Source organism: Athene cunicularia, unplaced genomic scaffold, assembly GCF_003259725.1.
Source record: "Athene cunicularia isolate RWA unplaced genomic scaffold, athCun1 SCF_42, whole genome shotgun sequence".
In the NCBI taxonomy this organism is placed as follows: domain Eukaryota; kingdom Metazoa; phylum Chordata; class Aves; order Strigiformes; family Strigidae; genus Athene; species Athene cunicularia.
Genome location: NW_020799471.1, coordinates 31,861 through 49,066, shown reverse-complemented (window position 1 = coordinate 49,066; position 17,206 = coordinate 31,861). Strand labels below are relative to the sequence as shown.

At 65.1% G+C, this 17,206-nt stretch overlaps 1 protein-coding gene across 6 annotated transcripts in view; it reads right to left on the bottom strand.

The window, feature by feature from the left end:
* Window positions 1-17,206, bottom strand: part of LRP1 (LDL receptor related protein 1) — a 56,280-nt gene that overhangs the window by 10,684 nt on the left and 28,390 nt on the right. For 5 of the 6 annotated variants that reach the window (XR_003400312.1, XR_003400313.1, XM_026867451.1 and 2 more), the window contains 34 exons: window positions 16,817-16,948; window positions 16,479-16,706; window positions 16,145-16,319; window positions 15,585-15,679; window positions 15,285-15,434; window positions 14,903-15,043; window positions 14,576-14,704; window positions 12,936-13,067; window positions 12,552-12,686; window positions 12,338-12,467; window positions 11,679-11,805; window positions 11,265-11,416; window positions 10,982-11,106; window positions 10,361-10,732; window positions 8,959-9,148; window positions 8,362-8,566; window positions 7,956-8,148; window positions 7,432-7,557; window positions 7,201-7,329; window positions 6,648-6,767; window positions 5,881-5,994; window positions 5,423-5,572; window positions 5,021-5,155; window positions 4,411-4,527; window positions 4,050-4,178; window positions 3,504-3,626; window positions 2,997-3,137; window positions 2,732-2,919; window positions 2,283-2,466; window positions 1,975-2,060; window positions 1,512-1,631; window positions 980-1,167; window positions 521-726; window positions 114-302 (listed from right to left, as the gene is read on the bottom strand). Coding sequence is in view for 4 of the 6 variants with exons in the window: in XM_026867451.1 (XP_026723252.1) it covers window positions 114-302; window positions 521-726; window positions 980-1,167; window positions 1,512-1,631; window positions 1,975-2,060; window positions 2,283-2,466; window positions 2,732-2,919; window positions 2,997-3,137; window positions 3,504-3,626; window positions 4,050-4,178; window positions 4,411-4,527; window positions 5,021-5,155; window positions 5,423-5,572; window positions 5,881-5,994; window positions 6,648-6,767; window positions 7,201-7,329; window positions 7,432-7,557; window positions 7,956-8,148; window positions 8,362-8,566; window positions 8,959-9,148; window positions 10,361-10,732; window positions 10,982-11,106; window positions 11,265-11,416; window positions 11,679-11,805; window positions 12,338-12,467; window positions 12,552-12,686; window positions 12,936-13,067; window positions 14,576-14,704; window positions 14,903-15,043; window positions 15,285-15,434; window positions 15,585-15,679; window positions 16,145-16,319; window positions 16,479-16,706; window positions 16,817-16,948 (5,256 nt within the window). In the remaining 2 variants the exon portion in view is untranslated. The remainder of the gene's footprint in view (window positions 1-113; window positions 303-520; window positions 727-979; window positions 1,168-1,511; window positions 1,632-1,974; window positions 2,061-2,282; window positions 2,467-2,731; window positions 2,920-2,996; window positions 3,138-3,503; window positions 3,627-4,049; window positions 4,179-4,410; window positions 4,528-5,020; window positions 5,156-5,422; window positions 5,573-5,880; window positions 5,995-6,647; window positions 6,768-7,200; window positions 7,330-7,431; window positions 7,558-7,955; window positions 8,149-8,361; window positions 8,567-8,958; window positions 9,149-10,360; window positions 10,733-10,981; window positions 11,107-11,264; window positions 11,417-11,678; window positions 11,806-12,337; window positions 12,468-12,551; window positions 12,687-12,935; window positions 13,068-14,575; window positions 14,705-14,902; window positions 15,044-15,284; window positions 15,435-15,584; window positions 15,680-16,144; window positions 16,320-16,478; window positions 16,707-16,816; window positions 16,949-17,206) is intronic. The other variant, XM_026867452.1, reaches the window with a different exon arrangement.

Sequence of the window (17,206 nt, the reverse complement as noted above, 5' to 3'; positions counted from 1 at the left end):
GCACCCCCGTCCTGCCCCCCCTGCCCGATCTGGTGCCCAGCCCCGACCTCCCACCCGGTGCCGCTCCATAGCCCCCGAGCCAGCCCAGCCCTCGGCGCTGCCCCGTGGCTCACCGTCAGGCTGGCGGTAGGGGTGGTAGATGTGGATGTCCATGGGCCGGTGCAGCGTGCTGATCAGCAGCGTCTTGTTGGCTCCCGTAGTCTTGTGGGCCCGGTTGATGGACTTGGTCTCCCAGTCAGTCCAGTAAATGAAATCCTCGAAGAGGGTGAGTGCGAAGATGTGCGGGATGTCTTGGCTCAGCACTGCAAGGGAAAGCGGGCAGCTCAGCCACGGGCTGCACCCCCCATGCTACCCCCCTGCGCAGCCCTTCCCCAGGGACAGCTCAGCCCGGGAACAAACCTCTTCCCCTGGCCAGAGGCACCGAGGAGCCACCCGGGCCGGGGCCACACCCAGCGGCCCAGGCTCCTGCTCCCACACCCCACACAGGCCTGGCAGCACCCGGCAGCCCCGGCGCTCTCACCCGTGTGCCGGTTGGAGCCGTCCAGGCTGGCAAACTCGATGTAGTCCTCGCGCGCATCAGCCCAGTAGATCCGGCTGTTGATGTAGTCGAGGGTGAGGCCGTTGGGCCAAGTTATCTTGGTGTCAACGATGACGCTGCGGTTGGTGCCATCCATGCCGATCTTCCCGATCAGGGAGTGGTCCCCCCAGTCTGTCCAGTAGAGGTAACTGGGGACGAAACAGAAGAGCAGAGGGAGGCTGAGTCCAGCCCAAGCCACAGCAGCGGCCGCACTCTGCCCGTTGTGTGGCTAAACTGAGGTGCTTGGGCACGTGGGTGCAGGGCAGGGGGAAGCTGCCAGGTGTCCCACCAGGGAGGAGGGAAAGACTTGTCCCACCTCCCAGCCTCCAGGACTACTGCAGGATGGCAGAGGGACCACCAGCCCCCTCCCTGCATAGAGGGGAAGGTCCCTGGGGCTCTCACCCATTCTGCACGTCCACCACCAGCGCCCGGGGCTCGCGCAGGCCCGAGTTCACCAGCACGGTGCGGTAGGCGCCGTTGAGCTTTGACACTTCTATGGTGTCCCGGCCTTTGTCACACCAGTACAGGTTGCCTCCCACCCAGTCCACAGCCAGCCCGTCGGGGTTGCTGAGGCCAGTGCGGTGAAGAACCTGGTGGGAGAAAAGAGGTTGGGGCTTCACAGAGAGAACCAGACCCCGTCCCGGTCCCTCGGGGATGACGACATCCCCCTTCCCCAGCACATCACTCCTGCAGACGGTCCTGCCTAGCTCCTCTTCCTCGCTCCCTTCCCCCAGCCCTCCCTGCCCACGGCTCCAGGGCACTTGGAGCTGCCTCTGACCGGGATGGTGCTGCAGAACATCCCCAGCGCAGCCTGAGCCCAGAACTGATCCCGCACCAGGGCTTGTGCCCTGGTGCCAGCTGGGGCCCCTGCGGCAGCCTCCCTGCAGGGGGTGGGTGAGGACCGGCGGGCCCAGGGGCTGCCTCTGTCCCCCACCTGCACGTTGCTCCCGTTGATGTGCATGCGGCGGATCATGCTGCCCTGTGTGGTGACATCTGTCCAGTAGATCATCTGCTCCCGATAGTCAAAATCCAGAGCCACTGCATTGTTCAGCCCCTGGAGGGAAGGGAGAAGCGTTGGATCAGCCTCACCTCAGCACAGGGTCACGGGAGCTTTGCAAAGACCAGGGAGCACCCCAGCCCCAACTCCTGTCTCTGCAACAGAGAAGCTGAAAGCACCTACAGCAAGCATCGTGCAGCAGTTGCTACCCAAGAGCTACTCTTTACACGAGAGCCCCTGTATGCTCCTCGTGAGAGCTGTTGTTTGTACAGGATCTACTGTCCACCCGGGAAGCCAAGAGCCTGGGCTCCCAGGCTGGCTGCTCGTGCCCCGCAGGGCCCCTCTCCAACCCCCAACGCGTGGGGCCGGTGCCTCCTCCTGCTCCCAGCTACCCCTGTACCTGCTTGAGCAGCGTGTAGTTGGAGCCATCCAGGTTGAGCTTCCTCAGGTAGTACCGGTTGGCAAAGATGAGGAAGGGTTCTTCATCTGCACAGGGAAACCACGAGACACATCAGGGAAGCGCCGCTGGAATGCGGGCAAATCCCCTGTGGACCTGCCGCCCTCCTCGCCCAGCTGCTCCCCAGCTCTCCCACGTGAGTCAGGAGCAGCTCTGCTGCCCCCCAGGGCACCGTGATCCACTCCAATGCCGGCAGCATCACAGGGGTGCCAGAAGAGCATCCCTGCCTCCGAGCCCCCCCCAGCTCTCACCTGTGACGGCTTTGCAGCTGGTGGGGTTGTCAGGTTTGAGCTTGTAGCCCTCTATGCAGAGGCACTTGTAGCTCCCCAGAGTGTTGATGCACTTCTGGCTGCAGGGGTAGGTGGTGGAGCACTCGTCGATGTCGATGCACGTCTTCCCATCGTCCTTCAGCCGGAACCCAGGACGGCATCTGCACTGCAGGAGGCAACCGGGAGCTGTGAGAGGCAGCCAGGGCCGGCAGGCTGGGAGCCGACAGGCATCGCCGCGGGACGCGCGGGCTCGGGCACGGAGCGCTCGCAGCCCAAGAGCAGCAGAGGCAAGCGTGGGCCAGAGGTGCCTGTGGGCGCAACCCTTGGCCAGCTGGCGAGGACGGAGCAACCCTCACGCGCAGGGCGCCTGTGGGGAGGAAGGCAGCGGGAGAGCATCCCTCCAGCCGACCCGCCAGCCTGCTGGCCCCTACCTTGTATCCGATCTTGAGGTCCTCGCACTCCTGGGAGCAGCCGCTCAGCTTCTTGTTGAGACACTCGTTGATGAAGCAGTTGAGCTCGTCCGAGCCATCCGTGCAGTCGTTGTTGTTGTCACAGAGCAGTGCCTCCGGGATGCACTTCCCGTTCTTGCAGAGGAAGAAGGAGTCGTTGCACTTGTTCTCTGCGGTGGGGCGGAGGCGGCAGCGGTCAGCGTGAGGCAGCCGGGCACCCCGCTCCCCCCACGGCCCCCACAGGTACCTGGGCTGCTGCAGCGCGGGTTCTTGGGCGCCTCGTCCGAGTGGTCGTGGCAGTCGAACTCGCCGTCGCACTCCCACTGTCTGTTGCTGAGGCAGCGGCCGTTGGCGCAGCGGAACTCGTGGGGGCCGCAGGTGGGGTACTCTACGGGAGGGTGGGGGGTCAGACAGCCGCCCACCCTCCCGAGCTGGTGGCAGCGACAGGGGCACCGCAGAGCTGCGGGTGCCCAAACCTCCCTGCAGCCCAACTCGGGGCGGGGCTGCACCCCGGCGGCCAAGCAGGCGGCAAACAGGTAGCGTTGGGTCTCCCCAGGACTGCTCTGCGCCAGGGCAGACGCTCTGCTGTGGCTCTCCAGCACCAATCCCCTCCTGCTCCGGCTCCCCCCTCACCCTGCCCTCATGCCAAACCCCTTCCAGACGATTAACATCTCTCCAGGAGAGCCCGCACGGCTGCCAGAGCCAGCGCTGCGGAGATGTGGCCCTCGCTGCGCCCCGGTCCCCGGACACCCACCACACTCTGGGGACTCGTCCGAGCCGTCGCCACAGTCATCATCGTGGTCGCAGACGAAGTGCTTGGGAATGCACTGGCGGTTCCCACACATGAACTCCCGCTCATCGCAGGTGTTGTTGTACACTGCAATGAGGCATTGCTGTCAGACCCCGCCGGACCCTGTGCCCTCCTGCCTGCCCCTAAGCCCTTCGTCTCATGGCGCTGGGGACAGGAGCTGAGGCACAGCCCACTCCTTCGCCCCCAGCCTGAGCCCAGGCCCGCGCCTCATCCTGTGGCTGTGACCAGTGCCCGGGCAACACGGTGCCTCTGGCTGTGGCTCCACAGGATGACGCTTCTCCTCTCCCTCAGTCAGGGAAAGGCACCCAAACATCCCCATGGCCAGGTCTGCTGTGACCACAGCCCCGCCATTTCCTCCTGCAAGCCTGGCCAGCATGATGGATCCCGTCTGCTACTGACAGGGACCCCGGGGTTTGGGGTGACACCCCCAGCACTTCATCCGGCTCCTCTCCAGCCCCGGGCCCCACTTCGCACCCCGCCATCACTCACAGCAGCCGGCAGCAAGAGTCTCATCAGCTCCATCAGCACAGTCCTTGTCCCCGTCGCAGAGCCAGCGCTCCGGCACGCAGACGTAGGTGCCCGGGCACTGGAAGGATCCTGTGCTGCAGGTGGTCAGTCCTGGGGAGGGGACGGCAGAGAGGAGGCCGGTCACCCCCCCCACCGGGGAACTGGCACTCTTGGGCTACACACCCCCACGTCTCAGGGGGGCCCCTGGATATGGAACCCAGGAGAGCAGCGAGGAGCAGGGCAGAGCAAGGGAGGGGTGGGAGGAGGGATGGGCAGAGCAGGGACACCCAGAGGTGGAGCAGCAGCACGGGCAGGGACAGAGGGCAGGGGCTGGAGCACTCACGGCAGCGGCTGTCCTCATCAGAGCCATCCCCACAGTCGTCTGCCCCGTCACACACCCAGAGCTTGGAGATGCAGCGGTGGTTGTTGCACTCGAACTGCACAGGGTAGCAGAACTTGTCTGGGAGGGGGGAGGAGGGGGTCAGAGGGAGGGCAATGCTGCCTGAAGGACACAGCAGCAGAGGCAGCCAGGCTGGGCCAGCCCAGGGTGGTGCTGGGGCTACTGCTTGCCCAGACCCAGCAGTGCCCACACGCCATGGGGACGGGCACTGCAGCTGTAGGACTGCTGTGGGATTCCCCACTCTGGAGCTGGGGAGGTTCCCCGCTTCCTGAGCACTGCTTGGGGTTTGCTCAGGGAGATTGGAACGAAAAAAATAACTCAAGTGAGCCACAACTGGCCACCGTCAAAATGACCGCGGACACTCGTGCATGTGCTGAGCAAACAAACGCACAAGGACATTTGTGTCGGCCAGTCAAAAAGCCAAAGCTTGTGGACTAAAACCAGAGGGGGAAGAATCTGGTGTCTGGTCCTCGGCAAAGGGATGTCAGAGAGAGGAGGGTCCTGCCTCCCTCCAGCACGCGTGCGCTGTCCCCGAGTCCCCGGCTCTCCCCACCCTGCCGCTCACTGCAGTGCGTCTCGTCTTCCCCGTTCTCGCAGTCGTCCTCTTTGTCACAGGTCCAAGTCATGGGGATGCACCTCCCGCTCGGGCAGGCAAAGTAATTGGCGGGACACTTGGGCTTCCTCCCGCCTGTTTGAGAAGAAACACCAGTAAGGCTGGAGGGCATCCTGCCTCCTCCCCTCCGCACTCCCTGCCTGGGGGGCTCCCCCCCAGAAGCTCTCAGGGGTCCCGCACTACCAGCACCCACAGCCGCCCTGGGCAGGAGCTGCAGGGGCCAGGACGACGGTCCCGGCCGCCACCCAAACGGAGCCCAGAGGGAAGCGTCCAGGCAGAGCGCTGCTGCGACAACCCCCGCCGCCCCCCAGGCCCCAGCACCGCTCCCTGCCCCGCTCTCACCCGGGCAGTTCCGCTCATCCGAGTAGTCTCCGCAGTCGTTCGCCCCGTCGCACACCCAACTCGGGGCGTAGCACAGGGATGTGTGTTCGCACTTCTGGAACGTGGTTCCCTTCACCCCCAGCTTGAAATAGCTGCTGCAGTCAGTGGCGGCTGCAAGGAATCATAGCAGGGCCCCGGGTGACGGGTGCTGCAGCTCCTGCCGCGCAGCAACAGCCCTCGCCCCGCTCCCGACAGGCCCTCCCTCGCCCGAGCACCGAGATGATGCTGCCCAGAGCTGCCGCTGCCCCAGAGCTGCCACTGCCCCAGAGCCGCTGTCACCGCACGACCTGCAGGTGGCTGCAGCGATGGGCACGGGCTGACCTGGGCTGGCCCCACTGATGAGAGGGGCAGGAGTGCAGAGGGCAGGAGCGTCCCCAGAGCTACAGCGGGGCAGGGCTGGGGGCAGCGGGGACACTCACTGCAGTTCATTTCATCTGAAGCATCCTCGCAGTCGATGAACTGGTTACAGCGGCTTGAGTTCCCAATGCAGCTCCCATCGCGGCAGCGGAACTCGGTGGCAGCGCAGCTGGTTTCTGCAAGGGGGAGGCTGCGGGTGAGTCTGGGCTGGGCACCCAGCCCGTTCAGCCCCGCCACAGCCCCGCTGGCGTGGCAGACGTGCACGCACACCCCACCGCCCAGCACAGCTCTCAACCTGCGCTCCCAGCCCCGGTCCGGGAGCCCCAGTCCCCTCCCAGCCGAGAGCTGGTGCCTCCTGCGCTCTCTCTGCCGGGCAGCCCAAGCTCCTCTCCCCACCGGCCTGTCACTGGCGGGCCTGGACGGGCTCAGGGAAGCTCCTGACCTTCCCCACCGGTTCTGAACCGAGCAGACAGGGTGCTGCCCTTGGGGATGCTCGGGGGCCCTTTCCTCAGGAGCACGGGAGCCGTGAGGAGCAGCGACACTGCGCCGCGCCATCGCCCCATGTTCCTCCTGGGCGTCCAACCACTGGCCCGGGGATGCTGCATCACCATGCTCCAGAGTTCCTCCTCCCAGCTGCCAGGACTGAGCTTTACAAAGTCAAATGCCACAAGCAGCACAAGTAGGATTTAGACCTTGATTCTCCGTTCAGCCCTGGCTCTGCTCTGATCCTGTCAAGCTGAAGGTAACTCCCTCCCTCAGCCTCCGTCCCTGTCCCAGACAGCTGCTGAGCCCTGGCAAGGGCTGGCCAAGAGCCAGCCAGCCGGCTTACTGTTACAGGGCACTTCGTCCGAGTTGTCCCCACAGTCATCCACGCCGTTGCACCAGTAGCGGCTGGCGATGCAGCGCCCGTTCATGCAGTGCAGGAAGCCCTTCTTGCACTTGCGGCTGCCTGCGAGGGAGAGGAGTGGCTGAGCGCGAGGGGAGGGATGGCACCCCCGGCTGCTCCAGCTCCTCCAGACCGGTCACCAGGGGAAGGAGCCACACGGGCAGGGTTAGGAACAGGCTCCCTCGCGCTGGCGACATCGCCTTTGCCTGGCAGAGACTGCCTGAGGAGTGAGGGTTGTGTTAGAGGGAGGGTGCTGCAGCCCCCACTGGGCCAGCCGCCACCCTGCCCCCCAAGAATGGAAAAGGTCTGGAGTCCTTAGAGCCTGGCTGGGCCCAACTCTGGGAGGGCAAGGGGGACTGTGAGCACTTGAGGGACATGAGAAGACTCCCAGGAGTCCCAGCTGCCTGTATCAGAGCTGGCAGCTTGAGCAGGGTGGCTGCATGTGCCAGGGAGCGCGGGGGGTGCGTGAGCAAAGCAGCAAGAGGAGGAACCTTACTGCAGTAGGACTGCTTCTCGTCTGACTTGTCCTTGCAGTGGACCACGCCATCGCAGGTCCGGCTGAAGTCGATACAGTCGCCGTTCCCACACTCGAACTCGTCATGCATGTTGCAGGTGGAATTCAGGGCTGGGGAGGGCACGGGGAGCGTCAGCTCTGCCAGGCTGAGATCAGCCCCTCCTGCTCCCTGTCCCACCCCCTCCAGCTCCCACTCCCACCCCCCTCCACCACCTTTGCAGGTGAAATCCTCCTGCAGGACACGCTCGCCGCGGCAGGAGCAGTTGACGTGCCCTTTGGGTGTGAGCAGGCAGAGATCCTGGCAGCCGCCGTTGTTCACCCTGCACAGCGACAGCTCACCTAGGGGAGGAGGAGCGTGGTCACACCAGGGACAGCTCAGCACTCCCTGCCCTTGCCCTCCCCGTCGGGGAGAGCGGTTGTAGAGGTTCCTCCCCCAGCTCTTCAGACGGGGCTATGGGGGACGCAAGGGGCTGGGGGCATCCAGCTTCCCCGTATCCCACAAGGAGGATGCCCTGGGAAGAGCAGAAATGGGGCGAATTCTCTCCTCAGCCCTCGCAGGGTTATGGAGACGGACAGGCCTTGGTGCAAGGGTGACAAAGGGGCAGCGACCGCCTGGGAGGATGGCGGGACGGGTTCCCCCCTCCCCGAGGTGGAAGAGCCATGCTGTCTGGCAGCGGGGGGAGTCAGGGCCTGCAGCAGTGGGGCAAGGGGTGACGGGGGGTGTGGAGCATCCTCACAGCTGTCAGTGTCGTTGGCCACGGCGATGATGCCCATGGGCTGCTGCGGGATGTCGACGCGCAGAAGCTTCATGTCAGTGCCCACATACTTGTTGGCGCGCTGCACAGCCCTGCGCACCCAGTCTGTCCAGAAGATGTAATCGCCGTAGACGGCCAGGCCGAAGGGGTGCACGGGCTCCGCTTTCAGGATCACCTGCCGGGCATCGGCAAAGCCTGAGCACGAGGGAGCCTGCCCATGGGGCGCAGCCCCCAGCACCACCCCGAAGGCAGCATGTCCCCATCTGTCTGCCCCTGGGGAGGGCCCGGCCCCCCCACGCCCCAGGAACTGCTCTGCCTTCCCCCAACAACACACCAGCCCCCGTTTCTCTGCTCTCCTCCCCCTGGAGGGGGCCAGGCCTAGACTCACGTGGCGGTGGGAGCCATCGTATTCACAGCGTTCGATCTTGTCCAGCGTGGCATCAGAGAAGTAGATCTTCTCAGCCTTGTGGTCAATGGCCAGCCCGTTGGGTGTCCGTATGTCCTGGTCAATGATGATGAGGACGTTGGCGCCGGAGAGGGTGGCACGCATGATGCTGGGGTGCTGCTCATTCCAGTTGGTCCAGAACATCAGGCTGGAAGGGGACAGACACGCGATGCCTTTGCAGCCCCATGCACGTGTTGGCTCAGCCCCCCCTCTGCTGCTGTGGGGCTTGCAGGGACTTTGGGATGGATGGGACACTGTCCCCATGCCAGAAGGGGTGGGAGGGGGACAAACGAGACCACTGCAGCCAGCTGGCAGACGTGGCACCCCGTGGTACCAGAGACGGGGATGGGACAGGGTTTCTCTCTGGGCTGCGGGGTGCTGCTGGACGTGTGGGGAGCGGGGGCACAGGGCCGCTCCTCCCCAGTACTCTGTGCTGGGAGCCAGCGCTCCCTCCCCAGCGGAGGGGTGTCCGCCTGGACACTGGCCCTGGGACCACACGGGCCCCTGCCTGGGCTGGCTGGGCCACTGACGGCCACTCACTTCTGGCACTCATCCAGCACGAAGGCCCGGGGGTGATCATCCCCCGACATGGTGATCACCGTCTCCCTCTCGAAAGCCCCCAGACGACTCTGGTCCACGGTGTGGCGGGTGATGGTGGAGGTGGTGTAGCTGGTCCAGTACAGCGTGTCCCAGCCGCGGTGGTACGCCAGCCCCTCCACTGAGCCCACGTCTGCCGGGGGGAGGACAGGCAAGGGTCAAGTCCAGCCCCTGCTCCTGCTCACTCTGCACAGCCAGTGCTGACTGTGACACCTGGACATGGCCACTTTGGCAGCCTGAAGTTATTGCTTTTAATTACACCCCAAAAAATCCCTCAGAGGCTCTGGCTGGCTGCTGACACGGGGCCAACGCGGCAGAGCCTGAGGGGACTCAGTGGGGCCGGCCTGGGTCTATGCTAAAGGGTGAGCTGAGACCCCGGGAGCCTTCCGGGGCCTCCCGGGCAGATCTCTGCCACCGGCCAGGTAACGGCACGGCCTTGCAGGATGGCTGAGTGACTGTCACCTACGATGAAACGAGGACTTGAACTTGGCTTTCAAGCTGGTGCTCTCATCGTCTCCCCTGTCCTGCGGGTGCTCCTGACCCACAGCAGCGGCACTGGGAAGGGAGGGGTCTCCCTCTGCCAGGGGACAGCTGAGGCAGAGTGACAAGACGAAGACTTGTGGCCTACCAGGGAGACCTTCCCTCCAGCTCCCGGGCCAGGAGCTCGCACTGTACACCCATCCTTCCTCCCTCGTTAATGATCAGCAGGTTTAATGAACCGGCTACGAGAGATGGGCCCTGCTCTCCTGATCTCAGCGATAACAACTGTCCCAAGTGCCAAATGTAAATACACTCATTAGCAAGCACATCTACAGCCCTTGCTGGAGGTGCTCCCTAGCAACACGGAGGCACAGACGAGGTCCCTTCCACTGCTGCAGGAGCCAGTAAAACCAACCAAGTGCAAATCGAGGGCAGGAGGTGAAGACAGGGCCAGGCGTGGCAAGGTTTGCTCAGGCTCAACGGGTCTGTCTTAGAAGTCAAATGCAAACACAGAGCAGATCCCAAGTTTGCTGCAGTGCCTTGTTTCTAGAGCAGTGCGTGCCCACGTGCACGCCTCAGCCTTGTGATACACTCTCCTTGCCAGCACAAGCTCTGCAGACTCCTCCTGACACTTGCGTCCTCTACCACAGGCTGCTGCCTCTTCCAGAGAGGTAGAAAGCTCACAGCTGAACCCTTAACAGCTGCCACTCAAAACGCCTCTCGACAATACCAGAAAACGTTAACTGAGGATCAGAAAAAACGCCCTTGGGCAAGGAATGAGGGAGTTCAGGAAGAGGTGGTGGGGCAGAAGGGAAAAGAGGGGTCTGAGGGCAGACGCACGTGCAGGGAGCCCCGCGACACTCACTCTCCACAATGGTCTTGCGCCCCGTGCCGTCATCGTTGATCTGCTGGATGTTGCCGAAGTGGATGTCGCTGTAGAATATGCGGTTGCTGCCCTTGGAGCCGTAGCGGTAGTCGAAGGCCAGGGCGATGACGTTCTTCATGTGCTCTGCGTCCTCGAAGGGCTTGATGGGCGCGTTGAGGTTGTTCTCGTCCGAGAGGTGGATGCTCTTGAGGATGGTGCGCTCCGAGTACAGCAGGTAGCCGTCGTAGTCACGGCAGCTCACGCCGTCCTCGGCCAGCATGCCATGGGCGCAGGCGCACGTCCTCTGCCCGCTGCCCCGGAACAGGCAGAGCTGCTGGCAGCCCCCATTGCTCTGGGCACAGATGTTGGTGCCTGGCGAGGAAAGGGGATTGTTCGAGGGCTGGGCAGGCTCTGGGCAGGAGGATGCTCCTGCTCGGCCGCTTTTCACCTCTCCCCACGCCAGGGGCTCAGCCCATGGCACGACACAGTTCTTCGTGGAGGACACTGTGGCCACTTGTTTCCATCCCCCTCCCCACATCTGCCGGCTGAGGGAGCCCGGCCCGGGCGGCCGCTGGCGCTCGGCAGCGCTGCACAGGGGCAGCACCCCACGCCCGCACTCACCCTTCTGCCGGGCCCGGTTGAAGACTTTGATGTCCTTGAGCTGCACGCCAATCCCTGTCCGCAGGGACACTGACTCGGTGGCGTTGTCCTTGTTGCCTCTTTTGATGGAGCCGTTTGCGTGAGTCCTAAGGAAGGACAGAGCCACTGAGCGACCGGCACGGGGCCCACCCCAGCAGCACCCTGCTGCGGGACCCAGCACTGCCACCTGCCCCACGGCACCCCCAGCTCCCCCACAGCCGGTGCCCAGGGCAGCCCCAGCACTGCCAGGCCCTCGACACCGCACCTATCGCTCCAGTAAATGTACTCCTCGAAGACCGACACCGAGAACATGTCCATGTTGTTGCTGGACAGGACAACTTCTCTGTTTTCACCCGTCTCCAAGTCGATTCGTTCGATCTTGTCTGTCCGGGCATCGCACCAGTAAAGTTTTCCTTCCTGCGGCAACAAGAGGGTCCCCGTCAGCAATGGCGCCGTGCTCCGGCGTGCCACCCAGGCACTGTCCACACCTCCCACCCTGTCCGGCCCAAGGGGGTCCCCAGGTTCAGAAGACGACCACCCTGGAGAGTCCCCCCTGCAGAGGAGACCTCAGGCCCTGGGTTGGGCAGCCGTGGCCCCAAGACCCCCCCAGCAGCCCCAAGCGACCGGCACGCTCCTGCCAGGCCCCAGGGCAGCCTCACGGCCCTGCCGGCGGCTGTACCTCGTAGTCGACTGAGATCCCGTTGGGCCAACTGATGCTGACGTTCACCAGCACCATCCGCTCAGTCCCGTCCAGGCGCGACCGCTCGATGCGGGGGTACTGCCCCCACTCTGTCCAGAACAGGTACCTGCAGGGGACAGCAGGGCTGTGACCACGCGCCTGGCCAGCAGCAGCATCTTGGGCCATTCGGCCGCTGGAGCAGAGGACAAACACGTCTTCCCCTTCTCCCCCGACAGCGAGGCCTCCGTGCAGACCCCAGAGACCCACCGGCCCCCTGTGCCGCGTTCCCAGAGCCTACGGGAGCGCCGTGCTGCAGCTGGGAGCAGCCCAGACACCAGCCCCTGCGCCAGGCACGTCAGGGGTGTCCTCCATCTCCCCTGGGCCCCAACAACGCTCCTCCCTCCAACTCCGGAGCCAGTCTGGGGAGGCTCCGCTTGGATTTCACGGGGCGCTCCCAGAACGCGCAGCCCATCAGCGACGGGGCCGTTAAACCCGACTGGGTGGGAAACCAGGGGCCCGTCCCTGGGGGCGCAGGAGACCTGTGAGTCCTTCACTGCGCACAAACCACAGGGCTCTGCTGGGAGGCTGCGGGGGTCTCTGCAATGTGCCCACCCCCTGCAGCTGACGGCCCTCCCCGGCGGCTTTGTGCAGGTTCTCACCCCTTCTCTGGATGGACCGTGATGGCCCGCGGCTTGTCCAGCCCCTGCGAGATGACCACGTAGCGGAAGGACCCATTCAGCCTGGCCACCTCGATGACATCGAAGCCCTGGTCCGTCCAGTAGATATTTCCTGCCGAGGGGATGGTGAGCATCGGCGTGAGCCCCACTCCCCCAGCGCCCTCCCGCTCCTCCCCGCTCTGCAGCCCCGTCTCACCGGCGATCCAGTCCACGGCGATGCCCTCCACACGGCCGATGCCATTGGTGACCACGTCCTCCCGCCACGTCTGGTCCCGCTTGGCCCGGCTGATGGTGCTCAGGCCCATGTCAACCCAGTAGATTGTGTCGTTCTCTGAGAGGGGCCAGACGGGAGAGCGGGTGTTAGGGACGGCCTCTGGGTCGCCCCAAGGGTGGGATGGACCGGGGTGAGCCACCCCCCAGGCCCTGGCGTGGGGACCTGAAACCCTCCCTCGCCCAGGGCTGTCGAGGGGAGACATTCGGGGGCAGAGCATGGACAAATGGGGTCTGGGGATGGTCCCCCACGCACTCCCCCTCCCCAGCCTCTCCAGCCCCACTGTCCTGCTGCCAGAACCCATGTCACCTGCGTGGAAGTCGATCCCCACGGCCAGAGAGGTCCCCGACACGGGCACGAGGGCATCTGACTTGTCATTGGGGTCCAGGGGAATGCCACGGATCCCCTCGTGGACTGAATACAGGAGGAAGGAGCCAACGCCTGTGACACAAACGCGGGACAGTCAGATGCATCCCACAGACCACACAGTCCCTCCGCGGGCAGCCAGACTTGTGGAAAACCGTGACAGCAGCTCCATGAAGGGGCATGAGCCTGGCAGAGCCCGGGGGAGGCGCGGCCCTGCCACGACAGCAGCTCCTTGAGTCCCAGGAGAGCACAGGGACAGGCAGGGCAGGGTGGAGTGGCTCTGCCTGGACCTGCTGGCAGGCTGTGCCCGAAGCGTCCCCGCGCCGGCAACCCCTACGCCCACCCCTCGGCAGGCTCCGAGGCTGACGCAGGTGAGACGTGGGCTGGCAGCGCGAGCAGCAGCTCCGCAGGCAGCTGGGGGGCGGCGGGGGTGGCAGTCCTGCCGGACACCGAGTGCCTGGTCCTGCCCACGGTGCTGCGGTCGGGGGGTGACGTGTCTGCATGGGCAGTGTGACGGTGACATGCTCAAAAGCTTTGCAGCACTGTGGATCCTCGCAGAGGGAGGGATGCGCCTGCTTCACTGGGGTCCCCATGTGAGAGGGGACTAACCACAAACGTGAGGAGAAAACTCCTCCGTGATCAGGACGGGGTGGCTTTCACTGCCACTCTGGGCAGGGGGAGGAACAGCAAACCTTGGGGGAAGAGGGCAGGGAACAACCCGCTCTGAAACAAGCACAGACGGAGGCAGGGATGAGGTTTGTGATGGCTGGGGCAGGAACCCGGGGAACAGCCCTTCCCCACTCAGCTCTGCAAGGGGCTGCGCTCCGGAGGGGCCTGCCCCGACCTCCCTGGAGGCTGCAAGCCCCGGTGTAGCCCGTTTGAGGGGTCCTGACCCACACCGGGGCACGGGGGAGGCACGAGCGAGGCCTCTTCCCAGAGCCGCCTCCGCCCCCGAGCGCTGGCAGAGGCTCCGCGCCGCATCTGGGTCAGGGCAGCGCTTGTTATTCAGTCCCTGCCCTGACCCAGATGGTGCGGCAGCTCTGCCAGCCCCCTCCAAAAACACCAAGAACACTTTGCACAAAAACAGCCTTTGAGAGGCCCTGGCAGTGACCGGGGAGTGGGGGGGCTCGTCCCTCCTGAGGGAGACGGTGGTAAACCAGACAGGCACTGGGGATCTGCAGAGCAAGCGCTGCGCCGGCTGCTCAGCCCCGTTCCCAGTGACCGCAGCGAGTCAGGGACCAAACCGCTGCGCCTGCAGGTTTTCACGTCTCCTCAGGGCTCCCACCACGCAGTCCTGCCCCCTCCTCCCACCAAACCCGAGCCCTCAGCGCCCCAGCAGCCTGTCGCAGGGACAGCCCACGCAAGAGTCTCGCTGCAGCCCGAGCCCCTCCTGACCCCCCCAGCAGCGCTGCTGGGTGCAGGGAGGTGCAGGGCAGTGGGGAGGAGCCCGCACGGGCCGGAGCAAGCGGTTACCAGTCCCCCCGCGCCACGCACGCCTCGCTGGGCTGCACAGCACCGTGTGGCAGCAGCCGGGGGTCTCTGTGGGGGGGGCAGTGCAGGCAAGAGGCCGGACACGCGCTCACCTTCGCAGGACTGCTGCCCGCTCTTCAGGCTGTAGCCCGCGGTGCACATGCAGGCCCGGGAGGTCTCCGAGGTGGGGAGGCAGAGCTGCGAGCAGTCGCCGTTATTCAGGCTGCAGGGGTTGGTTCCAGCTGCCACAGGGAGAAGAGGCGTGAGAGCAGCCGGGGGCCAGGGCACCCCGCGGGGGCTGCGGGTGCCTGGGGCACCCCACGAGGGTGAGGGCCAGGCTGGGGCCAGCAAGAAGGGACAGGGTCAGCCAGCTATATGGCCCCCATGGGCCAGGCTGCGGCCATCCCGGTGGAGCGGGGTCTCCAGGGCCACCCGCTCACCTTGCTGGATGGTCTCGTCGTACACCTTCATGTGCATCACCAGCGTCGTGCTGTTGCGCAGCACCGTCACCTCTGTCCCGTCCTTCTTGTTGCAGGTGCCCATCCTCTCGGAGGCCTGGTCAGCCCACCACAGCTTGTTGCCTGGGAGGAGAAGGCAGGGACATGCAGCAACTCCCCCCATCCCCTCTCGCCCCCACAACAAAGAGCAGTGGCTCCGCACAGATTTACATGCAGTGGCCTGGAAAAAGGGGCCTGATCTCAGCCTTCGGGGGAGAAGCATCCCCTCCCCAGGCGCTAGAGGTGGCCGCGAGCAGTCTCCCTTGGGCAGGGCTGGGAGAAAGGGAAAGGGCTGGGGAACCACCCCGCCCCTGCCAGCGCTCACCCATGATGGCCAGGGCGGTCGCCTTGCTCAGCTGAGCCTTCACGGACTCGATCACCTCCAGGTTGCTGCCGTCCAGGTCACATCTGTTGATGGTGCCGTTGCCGGAGCTGATCCAGTACAGTTTGCTCTCCGGGTAGTCGATGGCCAGGCCTGGGAAGGGAGGGACTGTCAGTGCCCAGGTGGCACATGGGGGAGACGGGGGGGACCGGCAGAGCCGGGGGGGCTGAGGCAGGGAACGGGCGCAGGGCCTCGAGGCTCTCGGGGCCAGCAGAGGTGCAGCAGGGCCGGGTGGTACCGTACCGACGGGGCCCTTCTGGTTGCTGAAGAGGAGGGTGCGGTTGCTGCCGTCCATGTTGGCCACGCTGATGTTGTCCCCGTCTGTCCAGTACAGCTTCCTGCGCCAGGGGGGGTACACTGAGCACGGCAGCTCCGACGGCCCCAAGGAGATGGCCCCCACGAGCCCGCCTGGCCCCTCTCCCCACCTGCTGCACCACCCGGGCAGCTGACAGCTCCTGGCCCCGGCGCCAGGACAGGGGATTGGTGTTCACACACCTCTGCCCGGCAAAGCCCCGCACACGCCCCACTCATGGACACACACTGATCCGCAGCCCGTTCCCCCCCCGCACGGATGGACGGAAACGCTGCTTTGCGTGCGCCGACAGACGCCCCCCCGAGCTGCTGCCCCGGCTCCTCTCGCACACCTCCTACACGCGCTGACACATCGGGAGCGCAGCCTGTTCTCTCCTCCACGGCACACGTGTGCTGTCACGCGCACACACACGTGTGCCTGCCCCTTCACCTCCTTCGACACTCCTGGCCTGACCCCGAGCCCCCGGCACCGCGTCCCGCCAGAGACTTACCCCCGGAGGGGGTGAACCACCAGGCAGTGAGGCTTGTCCAGCCCCTGGATCACCGCGTTCTTGAAGGAGCCGTCCAGCCGGGCCACGTTGATCTGCTTCTTGTTGGCGTCATAGCTGGTCCAGAAGAGGTTTCTGGAAACCCAGTCCACCGAGAGGCCGTGAGCGTTGGGCAGGTCTGACAGGGAACAGAGACGGGAGACTCGTTAGTTGTGAGAAGGGGGCTGGGATGGTGCTCAGATGGAGAGGAAGGGCGGATCCCATGGAGCTGAGGCCTTGAGAAGGCTGGTGGGACCCGAGGGAGCAGCCGTGCGGGGCGATGCTCCCACACACCCACCCGCAGAGACGACAGTCTCCACACCGGTGCCGTTGATGAAAGCTCTCTTGATGGTCTGGGTGCGGACATCAGACCAGTAGATGCGCTGCTCCAGGGCGTCATAGTCCACCACTGTGACATTGTCAATGTCGGGCACCGTGAAGGAGATGATGTAGTTGTAGTAGGGGTTGTCAATGTCCACACCCCGGATCTCCATCTGCCGCGCGTACAGCAGGAACTTCTTAAACTCTGGGGAGGAGGATGAGAGGGGCAGTTGTGGGACGCCAGCCTGGTCTGCGGTGCCTGCTCTGAAGCACTGTTCATCCCCCTGCGCCGGGGCGGCCTGGGCAGATCCCTACCGTAGCAGGTCGTGTTGTCCTTGTCCAGCTTCATGAGGTGGGGGCAGGCACAGGACAACGTGCGGTTGTAGTTGATGAGGCAGAGGTGGGAGCACGGCCCTTTGCCCCCGTTGGCTTCACAGGGGTTAGAAGCTGCGAAGGGATAAGGCTCAGCGACATCCCTGTTCCAGGGGACCCACCCAGGAGGCCCCAGAGCAGCCTGGCCCCAGCCGGCCTCGTGCAGGAGCTCTGAGCCACCCGCCGCATCGCCCCAGACACGTCCTCGCTGGGTGACTGAGGCCACGGCGGAGCCTCCAGTCCAGCGTGGCGGCCGCCGCAGGCCGGGGGCAGCTCCCAGGCGATGCTCCAGGCACACAAGCCCCAGCACCACCCCCCCGCGCTCCCCCCCCC